Here is a 22,882-nt window from a genome sequence, read left to right as displayed (position 1 = left end):
TTTGGAGTAAGGATCAAAACACAATAACGAATTAGAAGTCAACATATAAAAGTACCTAATGAAACAATGCTCAACTGTTCAAGTGCAGGAAGATGACTGTGGTGTCGATGTTGGTCTTGACAGTGAGGTGTACTGGGCATAGAAAATAAATTCTCTTGCATCTGTACCTGCTCCAAATACATCTTTCACTGGGACAAGGGCAGCAGAGTTTTAAATAGCCATGGAATGACTCCTCTTAATAAGTCTCTTCCTGATAAATCTGTAAAAGTCAATCTAGAAATGATGTGTAGGTTATCTCTAATGGGAAATGTAGAGATATGGCTTTCTTGTTTTATTATTTTGTTAAATAATCATTGCTTTATTAAATCTAATGTATAAATGATTACTTCTATTCCTCAGCTTTGTAGAGATCTAATAGAAGTTTCTTCAAAAAAAGGGGAGGGCGTAATTTTGCTGAATGCCACATTTGGCATTCTAGTTCTTGAGTGGGACTCTGATTTTTAGTGTCATGATGATCAGAGCTGGAAAAAAAGTCACATTGCCCCCATCTCTAACCATCTGCCAGTTGTCGAGAAGGCTTTTCATTCCTATTAAAATCTTTTTCTTCTTGAGTCCCTTACTACGTGCATTGATAATTTTCAGGTCACTTTGCATGATTCATTTTCCTGCAAACTTCATTGTTTTGAATACATTATAAGTTCCTTCCTAATATAAGTTATCCCATTTTTGACAGCTGTGAAGAAAATAGCTGAGAATGATGTACAGAAGTACATTGGGAATTTTTTTTTGGTCATAAGTGGAGAGAGATCCGTAAGAATATTAGTTTAAAAACACATTGTCATCACCATACTTTTAAAACCATGGATTAAAAAATAGTAAGGATTTCCTAATAATAAAACAAATTACTTTTATTTCAAAATTGATTTCTACTAAATGTAGAAATCTTTATTTCACATAATTTAAATATTTATTAACTTGCCACAAAAGTAAATTTTCAAGTTTAAGTAACAGGGTCTCAAAATAAAGTAGTTGTAGTGAATGATTCAAGTGAGTATACTGTGGAAATAGTATTAAGTGGGTCAGCCCGACTTGTAAATTACTCTTAGTTAGTAATAGCTTCTCCCCTAAACATAGATCATCAATCCAGTGTCTATTGTGATGTTTTTATTCCTAAAAATATTTTTACTGCATAAATTGATCCTCTCCTTGCAATAAAACAGAGAGTACTTTCAGTTAACAAAGCATTTCAAAGAACAAAGAAGCATCAAATGAAAGCCATTTTAAAAATCAATATAGAGCACTAATCCATGAATTATTGTACAGTTATGGCTAGGAATTTCAGAGAATGACTCAGTGCTTTTTGAGGAGTGAGAATATTATTAAACTGTGACAAAGGCAAGACTGGGATCATTATCTCACCCTAACGTTCAAATGGCTACCCTAAAATGGAAATGTTTAGGGACTTCCCTCGTGGTCCAAGAGTTAAGACTCCACGCTTCCACTGCAGGGGGCGTGGGTTCGATCCCTGGTCGGGGAACTAAGATCCTGCATGCCACGTGGCATGGCCAAAAAGAAAAGGAAATGTTTAGGCATAATGAAACCATATATTTTAAGGTGGTTTGAAAATGACAGCTGGTTTGAGTTAGGAACGCATCATAGGTTATCAATGAATACTACATCTTGGACACACAATGTAGAGCTCAACTATAAAACTATCCAGAAAACTAAAATGTTATTAGCTTATTGAACAAATGCTTGTTGGCCACCTATTACATGCATATAGTGGAAGGTTTTCCTTAACAGGGCTTATAATCTACTGGGAATGACAGAGATGAAAGATTCCTGGTAATGAAATGCAGTGAAACTCATGAGAAGGTTAAGTGCAGGGTAAAGATAGTTCAGGTGACCAATGTCCTGGTTTGCCAGGGACAGTCCCAGGTTATAACTGTATTTCTGTCAAAATTATTAACAGTGGCCCCATTTCACTCTTAAACATGCCCTGGTTTGCTCAATATACTATATGATCACCCTTGTCTCTGGCAACACAAAATATTAGATTCTAGAATAATTCTTCCTGTAATATTCTGCTCTAGGACTAGGGAAATAGTTCTAAATTTACTGTGTATGACATTGGTATCCAAATAACCTTATGGTTAGTATTTATTCATTGGACTTGATGTGAAATTGATGAGCGATTTGGCAGTGATATACACAACAAATGAGATCTAAATTAGTCACATCATTAAGATGTCTATTACACACTGAATGTTTCTGTCCCCCCGCAAAAAAACTCATATTCTGAAGCCCCCATACCCAATGTGACTGTATTCATCTATAGGGCCTCTCGGAGGTAATTAAGGTTAAATGAGTTCATAAGGATGGGGCCCTAATCCAACAGGACTAGTATCCTTGGAAGTAAAGACACCAGAGAGAGTTTTTCTTTCTCTCTCTGTCTCTCTGTCTCTTTCTGTCTCCATGGCACCTTGATCTTGGATTTCCAGTCTCCAGAACTGTAAGAAAATAAATGCCAATTGTTTAAGCCACCCAGACTATGGCATTTTGTTACGACAGCCCAAACAGACTAATATAATGACTAACTGCTCAGAATGTTACACTGAAGAGTCCCCAGCTCCACCAAGACATATGGAACCTTTTTAGCTAAGTCTGAGCTAAGTTAGAAAAATGGAAAGAATGCTTCTGAAATAGTAATTTCATATGCATATGGAATTTTGGACATTTAATTCAGAAAGTCAAGATAATCAGATTTGGGATTTCAATTCCTTTGGAACTGAGTATCTCCGGACTTGAATTTATAAGACGTATTAATCTTTGAACTTTCTTTTCTCACTGGGAATTTAACAACGGAAGAAGATTCATAGTCAAATTTGGGAATATTTAGGCCACTGGGATTTTATTATTTGAGTTGCTCTTTTGTTTTAATATTTTCATTTATTCTGGTCGCAGAATCCCGACGGGCTCTGTTGGACAATGTGTCAGGACGGGTTTGGGATGGGAAATAAAATTCACTTATAGTCTTGAATACAGAGTGGCCTTGAAATCAATTAAAGTAATGCACTGTTGGCCCACTGCAGAATCCTTGGGTACAAAAATCTATATTGCTTCTCAGTGGTCCCAGAAAGATACATCAGAAAGCAGCGGGTGCTCGTGAAGATGAGGGGAGAATATTCTGAAAGACTCAGACCTCCCCCCAAGAGCAGAACCACCCCCCTTGTTATTTGTAGGCTTCCTGGATGCATTCTCTGGTTCAGAACACAAAACAATGCAGAGGGTTAGCCAAGGGCATTGCCTCTTCTTTTCTGATGTTTCCCTAGACATGGAGGTAGGGTGACACTCTGGGTCACTCTCTAATCCTTCACAATCCATGAGGGAAGGCGAAGTGACTGACTAATCTAACTGGGAATTTTGGAGAGAGAAAAAAACAAAACAAAACAGGGGATTCTCAGCTGTTTGAGAACAAACTGCTTGCAAAGGCATGTTTGTCTTCCTTCTCTTCTCCAAGCCTTGCCTGAACAGCATCCCTCATTGGGGGGTCTACCTGAGCCCAAACTTCCCGTAATTGGGGGGGGGGGGTGTAATTCTGCCTAATTCTGGGGCTCTATTAGCAGACACTTTGCCTCTCACACCAAGCAGTGTCCTTCATCCTAGACTCTACACGCAAGATGACATTTTGATGATTTTTGTCTTCTCACTTTGGTCAAGGACTGGGTAAGAAAAATGATATGAATCAGGTCCCCTCAAAAGTCCTAATGATGACCTGAGCTTCTTTGTCGACTCCTGAGTTATGAGCATCATTTAGATACCACGAATGAAAACTATCACATACTAATGATCCCACTACATAACACTGTTGCCCTATAAACAGAATTAAATAATTTATAATAATGAAACAAGCAACTTACAGGTAATTATTTAAAACTGGTTTGGCCCCGTAAGCAAGGTCATCTTGCGATTATGTTTTCCCTGACATAACTTATAATTAAAAAATTAAAGGCATAATGGCATTTTGATTCCGTAAAATGCTAGTATAAAATAAGAGTGAACGAATAACAATGAAGAAGTGAATGGTGAAGGAATGAGTGAATGAATGCTGTCGTGGCAGATCATCCAGCTTATCAGAGTAGAAATTAGGATCAAAGCAGATGATGCATGTACAAAAGCAAACATCGTCACCTTTCATTATCTGTCCCCTTTTCTATGGAAAAATGTCCCCCAAATCTATCAGAAAGAGGAGGGGTGGGACTAGATAAAGGGTTAGGTACCCTTGGGTCAAAACCACCCACCTCTGTTTATGCCAACAAAGTTTATTGGAACCCCTCCTCAACCGTTCGTTGACCTGCTGTCTATGGCTACTTTCTGCCATGAGGCAGAGTTGAGTATACATAGGTCAGCGACCTTGTGGCCTGTAAGCCTACCATAGCTACTATTTGGTCTCTTAAAGAAAAAGTTTTCAGATGTCCAGAGTGGATCACGGGGTAATTTATGATTCCTAATCCATTGAACAGTATAACAAATTCCCAATAAAGATACTTAATTATGTTTAAATTGAAATAGCTTCGAGAATCTATTACACTTCTCTTTCCTATTTTATATTTCATTGAAAAGTAGCAGGTCTTCTTTCCTTCCAAACGTCATTAAACCTTAGACAATCAGCCAACCCTGCAGAGTTGTTTTAGCAGAAAGAATACGTTGAGACTTGGCAAAAATACCCAGAAGAAAATGTATCCTTTGCCAGTTGAATTAGAATATTTAACAGCTCTCGAACATATTAACTCACGTTTCTATTAAAGATGTATTGACAGTAACTGACATCACTTCCAAGGAACAAAGAAAACTTTTCAGTGATTCCAACCCAGATCTGTAGTTGTGATTCTGCTGGGCTGGGCGGCCGCTGCCCATTAGTTTAATCCAATCGGCTGAAGTGTGTCTCTTTTCATCCCTCTCCCCGCACCCAATTTAACATCATGGCTATGTTCTTTCACAGCCTGCCCTTTCAGCAACAACCGTGTCATTTAAACAAGCTAAATGACTCATACTATTTCTGCGAGGGATCTCATCCAGTAACAATCTCAAAACACAGATCATGCACCCTCACCTTGCCAAGCATAATACCAGTCCCTGTGGTGCTTTTATTGGACAAGCCCTTCTGTCTTTTCCAAATAAGGGCACCTCTTTAAAGGGTCAACCTCTCCCCGTGGTGATGCTGTCCTGATCTCCCCTGCCAACCACAAAGAAGTCCACAGATGAATGATGTGACCCTTCCACACTTGCCACCCAAGACCCACAGCTAGATTCCAAAAGACGTCCCTTCTAAATCTGGAAAAAGACGAACATTTAGAAGGTTAGCACCCTGAGAAGAGTAGAGATACAAAGGACTAAAATCTGGCACAGCCTTGGATGACCATTAAAAAGCCATGTTAATTATAATGTCACAAGCATACAGGGTATTGAAGAAAACTTTGAAAACGATGGTACAGTGCCATACAAGGTACCAGGCATGGCACCATAAGTTTAAAGACACCTCACAACTGTTTCATCAGCATTGCCTCATATTATTCTTTCCCTCAGTTCTACAACTTGGAAAAAAAAAAAATGCTGGTATTACAGTATTCAGCACATCAAACGCACATACACTTACTGGTGAAGGATGATATAATAGCAATTCATAGGTATAGGCATGACTATTGACATTTTTTTTGTTGTTCCTGAAACTGAGCAGGACCCTATGGGGCTCCTGGGCACGGGAGCCTCTCTGTTCAGTCTCCATGACCTTCCCTGAGTTCCAAGGGGGAGGTTCAAACAGTTGCTAATCAGGGAAGGGAGGGGCTGCAGAGACAAGTGGGGAGCAGTCAAGAGTCAACAGTGCAGCCTCGGGGCAGGGTCCTGGTTCCGCCTCAAGGGATGCACATAACGATATCTTCGAGTGCTTTACACAACTAAAACCCCCAACAAATGGAAGATGTTAGCATTCTTCATTCTGGATTAAAAGAACCACAGAAGCCCATCAGGAGATCATCTGAGGCCAGATTAAAGGAATGCAGGCCCTGCACACACCCTGCCTCTTACCAGCAACCCCACCCTTGAACTATTGCTATAAAACTCCTCACCAAATCCTCCCAGGTTGGTACACACAGTTTTTGAGGGGCACAAGCCCACTGTGTCCCTCTTTGCCTCGCAAAGCAATAAAGCTCTTCTCTTCTACTTCACCCAAAACTCTGTCTACTGAGATTCAATTCAGTGCCGGTGCACATAGGCAGAGCTTTAGGCATCATTCCCAATTACTTGCATGTTCTCCCTTCAAGAAGATGTGGTAGCTTGTCCCAAAGTTGGCCACTTGCTTGCTTCCCAGTGAAAATATCTCAGCTGGTCTGCAACTGCTTTGACCAATAAAATACAGGGGGAGTGATGCTGTGTTAGTTCCCAGCCCAGCTTGTAAGAGGACTGCAAGTTTCCTTCCTTGCCCCTTGGAACCATGAACCACCAGGTAAGAAGCCCAGATTATTCTGCTGGAGAGAGAGACCACGTGAAGGAAAATACAGGCACCAGACACAGGGATGAAGACGCCATATTGTCCATCCAGCCCAGCTGACACCAACCTCTTCTGCTGTATGGCTGCAATGGATGGAGAAACCCCAAGCAAGAAATGCCCCACTAAGCCCAGTTAACCCACAGAACTGGGAGAAATAACAAATTGCTGTTTTATGCCACTAAGTTTGGGGGCAACTGCTAACCGAGCCAGAAGTGTACATACCCCTACTCTTTGTTACGTGCTCTGGGGTACTTCTCATGAGTAAGGCACTTCTCCACCCCACTGATGTTGGCCTGGGCCATGTGACTGCCTTTAACCCGTGGAATATGAGAGAGTGACAGATGCTGCATCTCAGCACAAGTGGTAGCAGCGACTCAGCCACGTCTCTTCTCCCCCAGCACAGAAAGGGCACGTCCTAGATCTGGGCTATGCCTGAACCCCGGGGTGCATCATGAAAAAGAGGCCCAAATCAGAGCTGATTCGAGCTTAGGTGTGCAAACTTCTAAATACAGTCAAATATAATATAAAAGAGAAAGGAACCTTTGTTGTTTGCAAGCCACTGACTTGGAATTTTATGTTCTACAGATTGTATTGGTGAGAGTTTGTCTTTTACAATGCCATCAGAAAAAGTCTCACAAATTGAAGAATCCAACCAACATTAGAGACAGTTGTTGAAATGGAAGAGGATGTCAGATCTTTTTTGTTCAGTTTCATAGAGTTTGGACCCAGAAGGATGACGGCTGGTTGGCATTATGCTAGCGTCTGCACATGCTAAGGGGCATCTAAGGGGCATATGGTCTAGGACAGGGGTAGCCATTTTTTTTCTGTAGAGGGCCAGAGAGTAAATATTTTAGCTTTGTATGCCAAGAGGCAAACTTGAGGAGATTACATAGGTATATATATATAACCATTTAAAATTTGACAATTGAAAAATGTAGAAGATATTCTTAGCTCTCAGGTCATACAAAAGTAGGTGGCAGGCTAGATCTGATCTGGTGGTTACAGTTTGCTAACCTCTGCTCTAGTGGTTAAGTGGTTAAATATTCACATAAATGAATATTTCCTGTGAGCAAATAATAAGTAAAATACTTAAGGCCTTTTTAAAGCTTAGAGAAGAGACACAAACCAATTTGGGATTTTATAAATGACTTTTCAACAGAGAGGATGCTTGAGTGAATATTAAATATCAAGTAAATGCCATTGAGTAAATAGAGAAAAAGATAGAAAGAATATGATTCCATGAACAAAGACACAAGTTTTTGAAATCACATGATACGTGCATGTAAACTAGACTTCTTCCCATTAGCACAAGAGTATCACGTAATACGAACAAAGTCCCAAAAACTTCCCAGCATAACTTGTCCAGCTATGCTACCTATTGAGACCATATAAACACACACCTACGAACACAGGTATTCACAGCCAGCTCAGGCTGTCATAACAAAACCCCACAGACCTGGCGGGTTAAACAACAGAAGTTTATTTTCTCACAGTCCTGGAGGCTGGGAAGTCCAGGATCAAGGTGTGGGGCAGTTAGTTTCTACCAAGGTCTCCTCCTGGCTTGCAGACAGCTGCCTTTCCACTGCATCCTCAGATAGCAGAGAAGAAGGACATGCTCTCTGGTGACTTTTCTTATAAGGACACCAATCCTATTGGATCAGGACCCCACCCTTAGGACCTCACTTAACCTTAATTACCTCTTTATAGAACCCATCTCCAAATACAGTCACATTGGGGGGTACAGCTTCAACGTATGAGTTTTTGTGGAGGGAACAATTCAGTCCACAGCAATAAGTGGTCCAATTATGTATCATGATTTGCACAAAATAATTTACTTCTATTGCTCCTTTCCTTCTTCCTCATATACCCAAACTTGTGAGGTTTCTTGCCATGGAGACAGGACCTTGCATCTTTACTACCCCATTCAGAAACGATTGATGCTATTAGGGAAAAAATTCAACAAGCATGCTTCTCGTTTAATCGAAATACGATTTCTCGACAAACACAATTCTCTGGTTTTGATTAGGAAGACTCAGAATGATGGACAGTTATTAGAGCCAGGATACCAGGAAGCCAATTTGCAATACCATCACGCCCACCTACAGATTTGCAGAAATGTCCATTATCCACATTTACTGTCATGTTGGGTTTCAGAAGCAATAAATGCTGCTGAGATGAGTAGGTGCTGGTTTCAAAACTGGACATATTTTTCTTCTTTGTCCAGCATTGTTGTGGTAACCATATTCCTCTTTGTAAACTAAACAAAGTAACTTGTTTCATCGAGTTTTATTCTCTAACAGTTAAGACAAGGTGATACAAATAGAAAAGAAATGTTTTACATAGGAACTGTTATCTGATATTTTGGCAACCAAAAACTTCTATTAAATTGCACCTCGAGGCTTTGTTTATACAACCATGCTTGATTGCCTGGGGGAATTTCAAGGTTCTGATGAGCTTTCTGAATAAATACGTTACTTGTTGATGTGACACTGTGTGGATTGTGTTTTTATTCAAGTTCTGTAGAAACTGATACTCTCTCTACAGATCAGTGTTTTTGTGATAATATTCCAGATGGGCGTCCTTTATGTAAGAGAGACGGTGACAAATTCCTACTGAAGTACATTAATAATTCCATTTCTCCTAATGTGCAATTACAAATAAAGATGATAAATTGAAATCACATCTCCTTTTACGTAAGGGGCTGGTTAAAGAAAAGCAGAGATTTACCAAAAGGTATCATTTCCCACCCCCACTATTCTTTTCAACAAACATAGTGCAGCTATCGTCTCTGTTATGGAGAAACATTACTTTACACTGAACAGCTATTAATCTCCAATGCCAGCTTCATTCCTAAAACATTGACTAAAACCCAAAACGCACAGGTATTGTGACTGAATAAGACATGGTCTCTGCCTAGAAGTCAGAGTAAAGCAAGAAATGCATATATATGGAAGACTGTACTTAATTTTAAAAGATAATCATTGCGTATACTATTGTAATAGAGATAAGAAATTCTGGTAGGTATATATGTATATATGTCAAACTAGACAAATACAAATAACAAAGGTGAAATGATTTTCTAATTATTATGATATATAATATGGGGAACATACACACACACGTACACACACACACACACACACACAGCCATGTATGTTCTCCACCTTTTTCTGGGAAAATAGGACAATTCAAGTGACTGCCTGTTGGAGTAGCTGTAAGGAAGAGCCATGCAGCTACTAAAGATTATACCAGAGAAACTCTGAGGGACACTTTAATGCCAAGCTTCTTTGATTCCATGAGTCGAAGACGTTCTAACAAAATAAAATGCATTGAACGCACTTTAAAAAATATTCATAGAGTGAGATTAGTCCTATTTAATATCCAATGCAGGAATCCATTCACAGTGCTTCTGAAACTTCAAGTGCATCCAGATCACTTGGAAATCTCAACCAATTTGCAAATTTTAATTCAGTAAATCAGTAAATGCCTGAGATTTTGCATCCTCAACAAGTTCCCTTTGATGATCAAGGCATTCACCTACTTCCAAGCCTTGTCTGGGGAAAAACAAAACCAAACAAAGATGTAATCCCCAAGTGAGTAGATGTTCTAGGGCAGTAGTTCTCAAAAGGTTGTCCACACACCACAACATCTGCATCACCTGGGAACTCGCTAAAATTGCTAATTCACGGACCTCACCTAGACCTACTGAACCAGGAACTCTGGGGCTGCTGCCCAGGAATCTGTATTTTAACAAGCCTACGATGGACACTAACGTTGCAGAACCATTATTCTCAGCACGGCTTGGGAAGGGAGTCAGTGCTGCTGAGTGAACTACGGTTTATCAAGGCTGGTGACCCTCTGAGACCATATGATGCCAGCAGATAACAGCACCATACCCCTCCCCAGCAGACAAACCAGGGCGTCCTTGGACCCCACTCTCTGTTGATTGTCATTCAGAAGGTCTGGGGTAAATGTGGGAATCTATTATTTTAAACTTGTTTATGGGCAGGTTTTAAACTCATTGATTCGAAGACCACTTGGACTTAAAGGGGTGGGAAGGCTGACTTTTAACACTTAAACTGTAAAGTGTGAGAAATATATACTCATTGACAGACCAAACATTTCTGGAGACTATAAATGGACGTCCACTGAGGGAACAGAAAGAGGCAGATCAGAGCTGTACCCACCAGATACCTCTTAATGTACAATAAGCAGTGATGTGACACCACCATCCCTACCCAACAAAAACACAAATTAATTCTTATATTCAGCACATATTAATTCCTAATGTATGCCTGTGTAATGCCCAACTTTGCAGTTCTTCCCTATAAATAGTAGACAGTGTGTCTATTAGCTCATGAATTAGCATCTTTTACGTTTTTAAACACAATTATCTTGTCTATCTACACTATACACTCTGCAGGTTAAACATATTCATTCTCCAGATACTTTATCCTGAAATGTGGTGGATTTTATCTCCTCCCTTCTGAATAGTCTATCAGCTCTTTGAGAATGAATGGCTCCTATGATGTTTATTTTCTTATTTGTGTCTTTGTGAAATTTACCAAAATACACAATAAACAGATGCTACTTCTATCTTCTGGAAAAACAAATGTGATACAAATTAAACATAGAATTTTAGTCATAGTTTAAACATTATACCCTTTGTTCTGATTATTTCCAACTTGGTGATTTAAGTTTTTTGGTTGATTGCTTTGCTTGAATTTAGCAGCTTCTTCAAACCAGTAGCTCAAATGGAACTTCTGGTCAGCAAAACCTTAAAATCTCTTTTTTTTAGGTGAACGGTTTGCCAAACAGATTTCTCCATACTATTTGTGCAGTTAGTTTTTAACCATAAATGCTAGATTTTATACTTGTAATATTGATATTATTTTATGTCAATGTTATTTTTAAATTTCATGTTTTTATATAAGATTACCAAATACTTTCTTGTTTTCTTTTTGCCCATCCTCCCTTTTATTGTTTGATTGCCTGAAAACAGATATCCTCATTATTTTCACTGCCTGTATTACAATAAAATTTTATTTACAAAAAATAGGTAGTGGGCTGGATTTGCCCATGAATGCAGTTTGCCAACACTTGACCTAAAAAAAAATTTGTTCATACATATAAAAGGAGAAAATAATCACATACTTAATTTCTTATATTAAATTATAATTTTTATGTCAATATTATAAGCAACAATTTTATAAATGTTCAAATCCAAGGAAACCTAAATTTAAGGGAACACGAAAATTGTTTCCAAGCTATCGGGTCTGCAGTAAAGTTTAGTAACTTTTTATATAAGCTTTGTCAGTGTATTTCATTGCTTCCCAGAGTATTTTGTCTACTCAGGATAAAAGAATATGAATAATAAAACAAATGCCAGAAAAGAAAACAGAAGACCCACGCTACAATATTATCAACATGTTCCTGGGAACAGTGGACACAAGAGCAAAACCTACCTTGACAGGAAATCCGAGAAGGAAAGGCGGACAGGGTATCCGTGTCGGATGATCTTCACCATCTCCAGGACCCCAATGTATTGCAGCTGAGCAGACACGTAAAAATTATCAAAAGTATCTGGCAGCCTCGAGTTATTGGGCTTGATGCAATGAATAAAGTGTGGAGTGCACTTCTGAAGTTTTCCAGTGATATCCATCAGAGTTTTCTAAGGAGAGAAGTAAAACACAACTGATTCCCCAAAGAAGACACCGACTGACAAGGTAAAGCAATTTTTAAATAAAAATCTTTATCTTCAATCCATGATTCTTATTTATTATGCATTCACTTGCTTTGTGTGTGTGTGTGCATGCTTACTTTTTTGAAGGTCCTTAAGTGCTGAAAATGGAGGAAAATTCCATGTAAACCCTCTACAGTTGATATAATCAAAATGGAAGTTTTTGAAATCTGAAAACTTCACTAACCCTGAGTTGCGATGCAATGGTGGCCGGACCTCCCCGTTCTAGTCTTTGAAGAAATGTAGAATTTCCTTTCTTTTTTAATAACTGTAATGAAAACAAAAGGAAAGGGTGAGCGGGTTTATTTTACTAAATTCCAGTTTAGAGGGAAATAATTAACCCTCTGATTCATATAAATTCACTTACAGGCAGATGTAGATTTAAAACAGACTATAAAAATCAGTGCCAAATGATTTTCTGTAATGGTACTATGAGCTAGAAAAATGGGCAGCTACATGTAAAATAACCATTCCTTGCCTTTCAAGTCCATGGCTGTCATGAACCTGCATCTACTTTAATTTGAGAATAGACAGATGTTGACTTGCTTGGTGGTACAATAAACTCACCTTGGTATCCTGATTGTATTACTAATTGTGCATGTTTATCATGAAATGTAGTTTGCTCTGGGGTAAAAGGATACTATTGATATTTTACATTACAAAGATTTGATGTTTTAACAATCACTGGTTTGTTCCGTAAGTTTAACTATAATCAGTGTCTTACTCATTTTTTCTTTCCCTTCGTTTTCTTTTTCTTTTTTTTTAATGACTAAAAGGGGTTAGTAAATTACTTGCCTATGAAAAATGACAGTAGACTGTTTTCTTCGATAGTAGTTACATATAGCTCTTAAAAGAAAATAATTCATACGTAGCAAAGATTAAATGATAAGGCAGATAAAAGAAGTCAGTGAAAATGAAGCCAGTGGGTGAAGAAAGAAAGGGCAGAAAGTAATTAATTAAATCCCACCAGGGGTTAAAAGAAACCTCAGCCACTAATGTACTATTACATTTCACAAAATCATACAGACTGAGACCAACAGATCTATCGATCCAAAATCATTTATGTTAAAATAAAAGGTCTCGATAGAACAAAAAATTTGATGAAACATTCTTGTCAATATGGTGCTATTGCTATCATGGCAATAGCTCATTTCCTTCCATTGAGATGAACCGTCAAGCTGAAAAGATCAATTGTAATTGACAAGGGAATGGAAAACGAAGCGATTGGTCTAAGATCAACTTGTTTTCTACAAACACAAAGCCGAACGTGATGCTCAGTTGAAGGGGGGGTAGATGGCTACCCTGCCGGTCACAGGGATGGGTGTGCAGGGGTGAGGACCCTCGGAGGGAAGAGAGGAATGGAACACTTAAGGAAAAATCATAATAAATAAATCTTCATCCCTTGAAACTGAACACTCAATTTCCCTTTCCGGGTGGAGGAACTGCTTGTGAATTATCTCGCTTTTGCAGTCCTTCAGGGAAAAGACTAATGGCATCTATGCCTGGTAATGTTTAATAATTAAGGTTAAAAATTACAGTTTGGAGGTGTGTGGCGATTTCTTGCTCATGATTTCCAGGATGATTGAGAAAGGAAGGGCCAGTGGTTTCAGCGAAACCACCAGGAATAGAGATTGAGCTTACTAGGGGAACACTTTGTCCTTTTTATGTAAAAGATGCCATTTTATATGCAATGAGATTGAATTCCTGTGATGGTCCAGTTCTGGAACAACTATATCAAAGGATCCTTAAATCTAGGGTCTAATGGCTAAACACATACACACGCACTCAGGAGCACACACACACACACACACACACACACACACATTTTTAATACGCTATACACATTTCTGCCACTCTTCTATAATACAGTTGATTTTAATTATGCTTCTATTTTAATTGGTAAGTTAAAATGCATTTCAGCAAGCGACAATGACTGAATTTCTAAGATTGATTGTCCTGGACACCTTCCCAACCATATTTCTCATTTTTTAAGAGTTTTTATAAAGGCAAGCAAAACAAACTGGGCTACAACTGGGCACTGAATTCATAAACTTAAAACATTTCAGTTTTGAAACAACTCTTCACTGAATTTTTTGTTCTATTTTACAAATCGTCAGAATCTTTAGGTCGTAAGTACAACCACGCTGGTGTGGGACAAATACCCATTAAATGGTACAGATGAAACTATTTGCAGGGCAGCAATAGAGACGCAGACGTAGAGAATGGACGTGTGGACACAGTGGGGGAAGAGGAGGGTGGGACGAATTGGGAGATTAGGATTGACATATATACACTACCATGTGTAAAACAGATAGCTAGTGGGGACCTGCCGTATAGCACAGGGAGCTCAGCTCGGTGCTCTGTGGTGACCTAGATGGGTGGGATGGTTGGGGAGGGAGGACCGAGAGGGAGGGGATATATGTAGACATACAGCTGATTCACTTCGTTGTACACCAGAAACTAACACAACATGGTAAAGCAACTATACCCCAATAAAAAATTAGTATAATGCTGAAATAAATTAAAAATCTATAAAACACAGTGAAAACACTCTAGGACCTGAAAAATACACTATGTCTATATGAGAAACAATTTATTGTTTAGAGACCTGAAGCCTCTGAAGTGATTAATATCAACAGAATAAGGCAGCTAAGTTTATTCCCTTTAATCCTACTATCCCTGAAGTTACCTCCCATTCATCAAAAAGACAGTCACAGAGATGAGATGTAAAAATTATGCTGCACAGACAACAAAAAAAATGACCGATACTCTATTTGCTATCAAATTCTCACTCCACTGCACTTTCTTATAACCGTCCTCTCTCAGAGGGTTGTACTTTAGGTAAGCAGTCTTTCCTTTAATTCTTTCAATTAAAATATCAATTTCTTTCCATTAGCATTGAGGATTGTGCTTTTTTTTCTTTAAAAGAAGCAGCAAATATGCTAATAAGCAAACTTCAAAACAACCAGACACGAATCATAAAAACTCCTACCTTACTAAGTTCTAGATAATTCCTGTTTTCTCCAATCATTGAAGAAGCTGTCATTTTCTTACTGAGCCAGGCAGATTTATGTCCTCTGAATTTAAAAGAAGGAGAGGAAGGTACGAGGGCTCCTGTTGGTGACAGTTTCGACTGGAACAAATGATTGATCATGACATTTTCACTAGCTAGGAAATAAATAAATGAATATTGTAAGCGGCATTAAAATCGTAATTCACGCAAGCATTAAGCTTACACGTCATCCGAGCGTTCAAACCACTGAAACATTCTGAGTGGGGAGGGAATTTAGGAGTCTACCTTTCCTTTTGCCTCTTTTTTACTTTCCCCACTACTCATCACGCTGTTGGATGAATTCTGACCTTTTTTGCCCTCGGTCCAGATCCCACGCTCTCCTCTCCCCCACCTGAGCCTCCTAACAGCCAGAACCAGATCGGACCTGCTCAGACCTAAGGGGGCTCAGTGCACTTGACCAAGTCATGAAATGGTTTTGGTCAGCAGCTCTCCATTCCAGGAAAGTAACTGCCAGGGACACACGTCCCCAGGAAGAACCTCTCTCCGAGTGGAAGGCAGATATTGGGGAGCCCCTGTCTCATTCGGCCGTCTCAGCTGTTAGGGGGAAAAGGGCCTCTTTTTCTGATCCAGTTAAGCTGGAAAGGTGAAAGCAAGTTGATACATTAGATGTTAGGTTATAAAAATTCTGGTAATTCTGGGTCCATATGTCTTTCTTGACACCTCAGGGAGAAACGGGCTCATGAATGGATGGACACATTTGAATAGCAAAGTGAAACCATGTCTGTGACAGTTAAGGTTCTAGAAGGCATGTTTCTTGTGTTACTTCTATCTGTATGTAGACAGTTTTTAAGCCTTAATTTCCTTTTCTGTGAAATAACCACCCGAGTACCTACTCTGTGGATTCCTGCAAGATTAAAGTGTGATGTAACATGCATAAATCATTCAGGATCAGTCTTAGCCCATCGGACAGTTGGCAACGTTTAGGAGCAAAGTGGTTTAGTTTCCACCATTTCTGCACTCAGATTATTTTGTTTGCCCAGCTAATATATTTATTAGCAGTGCCTTCAGTGAAAAGTCACCACATGAATAAACAAATAGGGAGCTAGGAGGAGGGTCAGAGAAGGGAGATACAATTATGGATTGCAGGAAGGCAAAAAGGAGCTCTGTGGTGTTGGGTTGAAATTACAGGTATCACAATAATATACAGCGATATATCTATCTATATCTGTATCTATATATACATACACACATATATATGTAAAATCTATGCCTATATCTTAAATTTTCTAGTTCTGAAAGGGTCTAAAAGCAATGACACCCCAGTAGCAATGAGCTCACCCTGCCCCCATTTCTCAGTGTTTCTTAACACCATTCACCTCTAAAATAAATCAAGTCTTCTTGGATAAGTGGCCAATTCTGGATCTGAGGCAAGGTAGAAGATCCTAGAACATTTTGGAAAGCCAGAATGTAAGAAAGTGCCACAAAAGACATGAGAACCTGTCAAAAGGACATAGCAACTAGCTTGGAGGGGTTCTCACTGGCCAAGTCTTGGGTAATTTTAGTATCAAAATAATGAAAAAACTGGGCTTCCACTTCTTAAAATATTAATGTCATGAAGAAAAAGGAAAGCTGAGGAAATGTCCCAGATTAAAGAAGACTGACAAGAAATGGCAAGTAAACTCAGCAAATGGTCCTGAATTGGGGGAAAAATCATTATGAAAGACATTAGTGGGATAACTGGCAAAGTGTTACATAAACTCTGAATTAGATATTGGTATCATATCAATGTTTAATAGTCTGATAATTTACTGAGGTTATCTACGACCATGTCCTTGGTCCTTGGACCAAAGTATTTAGGCACAAAGACACTTTTGGCCATTCTCCAGTGGTTCAGAGAGCACGCGTACTCACACACGCACGCACACACGGAGATGGAAGGAAGGAGAGAGGAAGAGAGAAAAGGAGAAAGGAAATGAAAAAAGTCAATCTGGGAAAAGAGCATACGGGAGTTCCTTGTACTAATTTTGTGACTTTAAGTTTGAAATCATTTCAAAGCAAACAGTGAAACAATAAACATATAATACCATGTCCTATTTAACTTAATTAAACATATTACTTATATTTCTAGCTAGTCTGTGGATGGATGGAACCACAGATAGATAGTGCAACTTGGTACTCCCATAACTGGGGAAAAAGGCTTTACTACATCTGTAAACACTAGACATAACTATGAACCAAAACATGTAACTGACCTGTTTCTGTCCTTTCTCTGGATCACACACCCAGGCTGCATGAAGGTAAAGTAGGACTACCATCACCCTATGATGGAGATGCCATCGTGCCTCAACCCTAACAGTAGAGCCCAGCCCGTAAGCTGAGCCAGCGGGAGGCGAGAGCAGGTTCCTCGGCACATTAAAAAGAGAAATTCGGGGCTTCCCTGGTGGCGCAGTGGTTAAGAATCCGCCTGCCAAAGCAGGGGACACGGGTTCGAGCCGGGAAGATCCCACATGCCTTGGAGCAGCTAAGCCCGTGCGCCGCAACTACTGAGCATGTGCTCTAGAGCCCACGAGCCACAACAACTGAAGCCCGCACGCAGCAACAAAGACCCAATGTAGCCAAAACTAAATTAATTAAATAAATAAATTTAAAAAAAAAAAAAAAGAGAAATTCGGCCATCTTGTTGCCACCTAGAGCCTGAGAAGGAAGTCCCTAGAGGAGAGATAGCTTTGGCCTCCCTTCCCTACTTCTAGGAGTCACTTGCTGCAGGCATTTTTCTTCATGTCACCCTGTATACACGTTGCAATGGGAAGCATCCGTCTCTGGGCTCTATACACAATGCACTGGGTGCCTTTCTGCCCGTAAAACGGGCTGAGCTGACTGAGGCGCCCACAGTCTATAGGCAGGTACGCAGAAATGCCAACAGCATCATTGACAATAAATAGTAAATTTTCCTCTACTTATAAGTAGACTTAAGAGTCTGGACTTTAACTCTACCTGCTTCTTTCTGAGTCAAGTGGACTTGATTTCTCATCTTGGGCACCAACGAGGGCACTGTCTGTGTGAGCCGTGCCACCCAGCTCCCTGTCTGCACTGGGCAGGGGTGTCACAGACACAGCTGGATTTGTAGGGATCCTGCCACAGACCCTGCCTCCTTCCTCACCTGGGAGCTTTTGGATAATATGAGAATTGAATCAGATGCTGTAAGCAGAGTACTTAGCAAGGTGCCTGGAAACAGGAATTATTACTATTATCTATAAATTACACTTGCTTTTAATAACTATTTGCAGTGTCAAAACATTCCATAGATTCATAAAATACTATCACAACCAGGCATCTTTGCTTGTGTGATAGAACGGGTGAGCAACTGTGGCCTGTGGGCCAAATCCAGCCCATTGCCTGTTTTTGTAAATAAAGTTTTATTGAAATACAGCCACATCCACGTGTATTGTCTACGGTTGCTTCCTCATTATCATAGCAGAGTTGAGTAGTTGCAACAGTGAACTTACGGCTCGCAAAGCCTGAAATATTTATTCTCTAGCTCTCAGCAGAAAACACTTGGCACCTCTTACATGAACTTATAAGGGCACATTGTAAATTTTGTCCTCCTGTTCAGATGTATGTATAGTCTAAAATATTTAGAATAAAATAAGATTCGCCTGTTTTCTCTTGGCACTTGTTAGCAAGCATACACAAAAGAATGACTTTAAGATATAGGGACTCTGTTAAGATAAGCAGAATTGCAATATCAGAAGCCATCATGTTTTCTTTCTAAATACATATTCCGTCACCATGAAATACAAAAAAAAAGGAGGCCTAGTGCCAACTTTGAAAACATGCTGTATATTAGTTCTTCATAAAATACATGGATTTTATATATGTTATAAAATTTTAAGTATGTTATGAATGAAAGTCCAAATATTTGAAAACTAGAAGGAAGATACTTCCAGTGATAATCAAGAAGATCAATTATCTCACTTCTTTCTTTTTACACAGTATTATTCCAAGTCCATGTTTTTATCATTAGTCTCAGCCTTTAAGAGAACTCAATAACCATACATTCTGAGAGGCAAGCAGAATCATTCCCCATGAAAAGCAATATATTGCAACTCTACTATTTGATTTAAGGTAAATATATTCCTCCAGCTGGAAGTGATATGGATGTCTTATTTCCAGCTCAAAGGCATCCAACTATTTCATGAAAGGCTATGATATGCTTCTTTTCCCAGGAATGATAAATGGCTCCATCTCATTTAGAGCAACTTAAAGCACAAAGATGATACATTTTAATTCGTTGAAGAGGTTATTAAGAAAATGTGAATCACTGCAGAACTGCTATTAAGAAAACAATTACTAGAGGAGATAGAACTATACATATACGTACATTTATAGATCTATATGTAAATATAGAGATATATATAATTATACCACATATAAACCCAGTACATCATTTTACGTATAGTATAGAATTATAGATATATGTATAGAGATATGTATATAAAGTACTAAGGTTCACTAAGTAGATGTCACCTATAAATTTATATGGATATATACATATATGCTTGTGTGTATGTATATATCAATTCGTACCCTCATTTTACTTTGTAAGCATTAGTTTTTTATAGCTGAAAGTACACAAGAATAAAATACCACCCTTAGATGTGCTCCAGAGTCATCTTAAGTAATGAAACTCACCCTGCTGTAGCCTAAATAACTGTGGAAGCCATATGCATCTCCATCAGTCTTCACACAAGAGCTTCTTTATATTCACACGCCAAACTGGTAAAGGTGTTTTATATTTCTATCTGCTAAAAGCTTAGTTAAATTATGGTTTCTACTAGACTCCAAATTAAGTTGTAACCAGTGTGTAGCATGGCAAGATCCGTTCCTTATTATTCTGGGTATTAGAACACAAAAGATAGTTCAATTATCCTTAGCTGGTGGCATATTTTATAGGACCATGTTCAGAGACAGAGGCATAAAGAATGTGTGGCATTTTAACCGTACGGGGAAAACTTACTTTTCATTACAAATAGAAGATTCTGTGAAAGGGAGTCTTTATTTTTTTCAATTGCTCCAACAATTTCATACGTTACCTATAATAAAAGAAAGTGGCATAATTACTAATGGTTAAACATGACCACGAAAGTAATTTCCTTTAAAGAATAACTTGACTCAGCGGCAGTTTTAAATTATTCATAAGAGCAGTGTCTTCAGGTCTTAGAGTTCTCGCTACAGGCAAGTTCAAAGCTCCCATTCCCAGGCTCTCCTTCTGCACGTGGAGGCAGGGATGCCTCCTCTGATCTGATTGCCGGAGCCCTCCTCCAATCGCGAGTTTAGGAGAAAGGGGTGCTGACTCCCAGCCATCATAGCCTGTTTATTCTGCAAAACCCTCACCTGCTCAGAAAACTCTCTAAACCAAGTAGGAAGACTTCACGACACCTTGGGAGGGAAGGAAATGAGGCGTCAGTTTGAGAAATGGAGTGCTGTCTTTATTTAAAAACTTAAAATAGAGCTACCATATGATCCTGCAATCCCACTCCTGGGCATATATCCAGAGAAAACTCTAATTCCAAAAGATACATGCAATGTTCACAGCAGCACTATTTACAAGAGCCAAGATATGGAAGCAACCTGAATGTCCACTGACAGATGAACGGATAAAAACAATGTGGTATATATATACAATGGAATACTACTCAGCCATAAAAACGAATTAAATAACGCCATTTGCAGCAACATGGATGGACCTAGAGATTCTCATATGGAGTGAAGTAAGTCAGAGAAAGACAAATATTATACGATGTCACTTATATGTGGAATCTAAAAAAATGATAGCAAATGAACTTATTTACAAAAGAAATAGACTCACAGATGTAGAAAACAAACTTATGGTCACCAAAGTGGATAGCAGCGGGGGTGGGGTGGGGGGGGAAGAGATAAATCAGCAGTTTGGGATTAACAGATACGCACACTACTATATAGAAAATACTAAACAACAAGGACCTACTGTAGAGCACAGAAAACTATACTCAATATCTTGTAATAACCTATCATGGAAAATAATCTGAAAAAGAATAGATATTGAACAGATATGTACATATATATGTATGTATGTGTAACTGAATCACTTTGCTGTACACCTGAAACTAACACAACATTGTAAATTAACTATACTTCAGTAAAAAAAAAAAAAGCGTTCCTTTGGATCATTTAAGCAGTGAATAAAATCTGAAGTCCTTAAAACAAAGAAAACTCAGGAAACAATTAATTCTGGATTATTCAAAGAACAGTTTTTTTTTCTGTCACAGTTTACTTACGAACATATTTAAATGACTTTATTGTCTGGTTTTGCTGGTATTCCCATCTGGCCTGGGAGACGTGATTTTTGAAGAGAGACGTGGTTTTATTGTCTCTCTCAGCCTCAGCCAAGTGTGAGTTCCCAAGTGTGGTCCTGAGGGTCAGATCAGCCACGAGGCTCATCAGGTTCAACAGCTACTGCTGCTTCACCACGGTTGGGTGTCACAGGCTGTCCTTTACCCCAGGTAGACCAGGACTGACCCCAAGGAGGGCATCTGGTCAATGATGTCTCTCCGTTCTGCATCACCATGAGGGAGTGTGGGTGGTTAGACCAGTGAAGGTGATAATCACCCGACTCCTTTGGGAATTTTAACTGGACGGCCCAGAGAAGATTGTCTCATTGGCAGCAAGATGGAACTAGACAGAAAGAATCCATGAGAAAGAGGCTGAGTGGCCAGTGAGAGGAAGCTAGAAAAAGGCCAGATGAGTCTTGGTTCCTACCGGGTTTTCAAGTTCCAATGCCTAACTGTGTCATCCTTACAATAAAGCCTTGCTGAGATTTTATTCTTTGCTGTCACAAGAGCCTAAATGGCACAGAAATCCCAAGATACCCTCCAGATTCCCAGATTTTCCAACATGAATTTGGATCAGAAGACTGCTTGAGCTAAGAGGCAAACAACTAAACAACTTTAAGATACTTCTCAATCATTATCTAATTATCCAGTTTGCCCCTAGGCCAGAACATGGCTTACCAATATTAAAATGTAAGCTGTATGTCATGTTACATATTACACATTGTTGAATCTAAACAATTTTTACATCATCTAGAGCAGTGGTTCTCAACCAGGGATGATGGTGACACTTTCAGTGCCTGGAGTCTTTTGCGTTTGTCACAACTGAAGCGTTGGAAGGACACGGGTGCTACAAGCATCCTACAGTGCCCTGGACAGCCCCACAGTGAAGAAGTATCTGGCTCCCAGTGACCATCGGATTGGGGTTGAGAAATCTTAACCTGGAGTTTGGCTTCTGCATGCCTTCCTGTATTAGACACAGCAGTGCCCGGAGACCACAGACACCCAGCTAAGCTGCTCTGCATCTATATGGACTTTGGCAGGTTATTTAATGTCCCAGAGCTGATCCTACAGTGTAGGGTCCTCCTCTGTACCGTTCCAATCTATAATTCTAGCCTCTTCTTTTCACGGGTATCTGATGATTCTGAAGTAAAGACACACACACACACACACACACACACACACACACACACAGTTGGACTACCTGATTTTTT

General features: G+C 39.2%; 1 protein-coding gene across 2 annotated transcripts in view; it reads right to left on the bottom strand.

The window, feature by feature from the left end:
• Positions 1 to 22,882, bottom strand: part of MYO16 (myosin XVI) — a 554,921-nt gene that overhangs the window by 117,341 nt on the left and 414,698 nt on the right. For both annotated transcript variants that reach the window (XM_059902572.1, XM_059902571.1), the window contains exons 24-27: positions 20,318 to 20,393; positions 15,280 to 15,455; positions 12,475 to 12,555; positions 12,013 to 12,218 (exon numbers count right to left, since the gene is read on the bottom strand). In XM_059902572.1, the coding sequence (XP_059758555.1) occupies positions 12,013 to 12,218; positions 12,475 to 12,555; positions 15,280 to 15,455; positions 20,318 to 20,393 (539 nt within the window). The remainder of the gene's footprint in view (positions 1 to 12,012; positions 12,219 to 12,474; positions 12,556 to 15,279; positions 15,456 to 20,317; positions 20,394 to 22,882) is intronic.

This window comes from Balaenoptera ricei, chromosome 18 (assembly GCF_028023285.1).
Source record: "Balaenoptera ricei isolate mBalRic1 chromosome 18, mBalRic1.hap2, whole genome shotgun sequence".
Lineage (NCBI taxonomy): Eukaryota > Metazoa > Chordata > Mammalia > Artiodactyla > Balaenopteridae > Balaenoptera > Balaenoptera ricei.
Note: the sequence above shows the minus strand (reverse complement) of the source record. Positions and strands in the feature narration are given on the sequence as shown.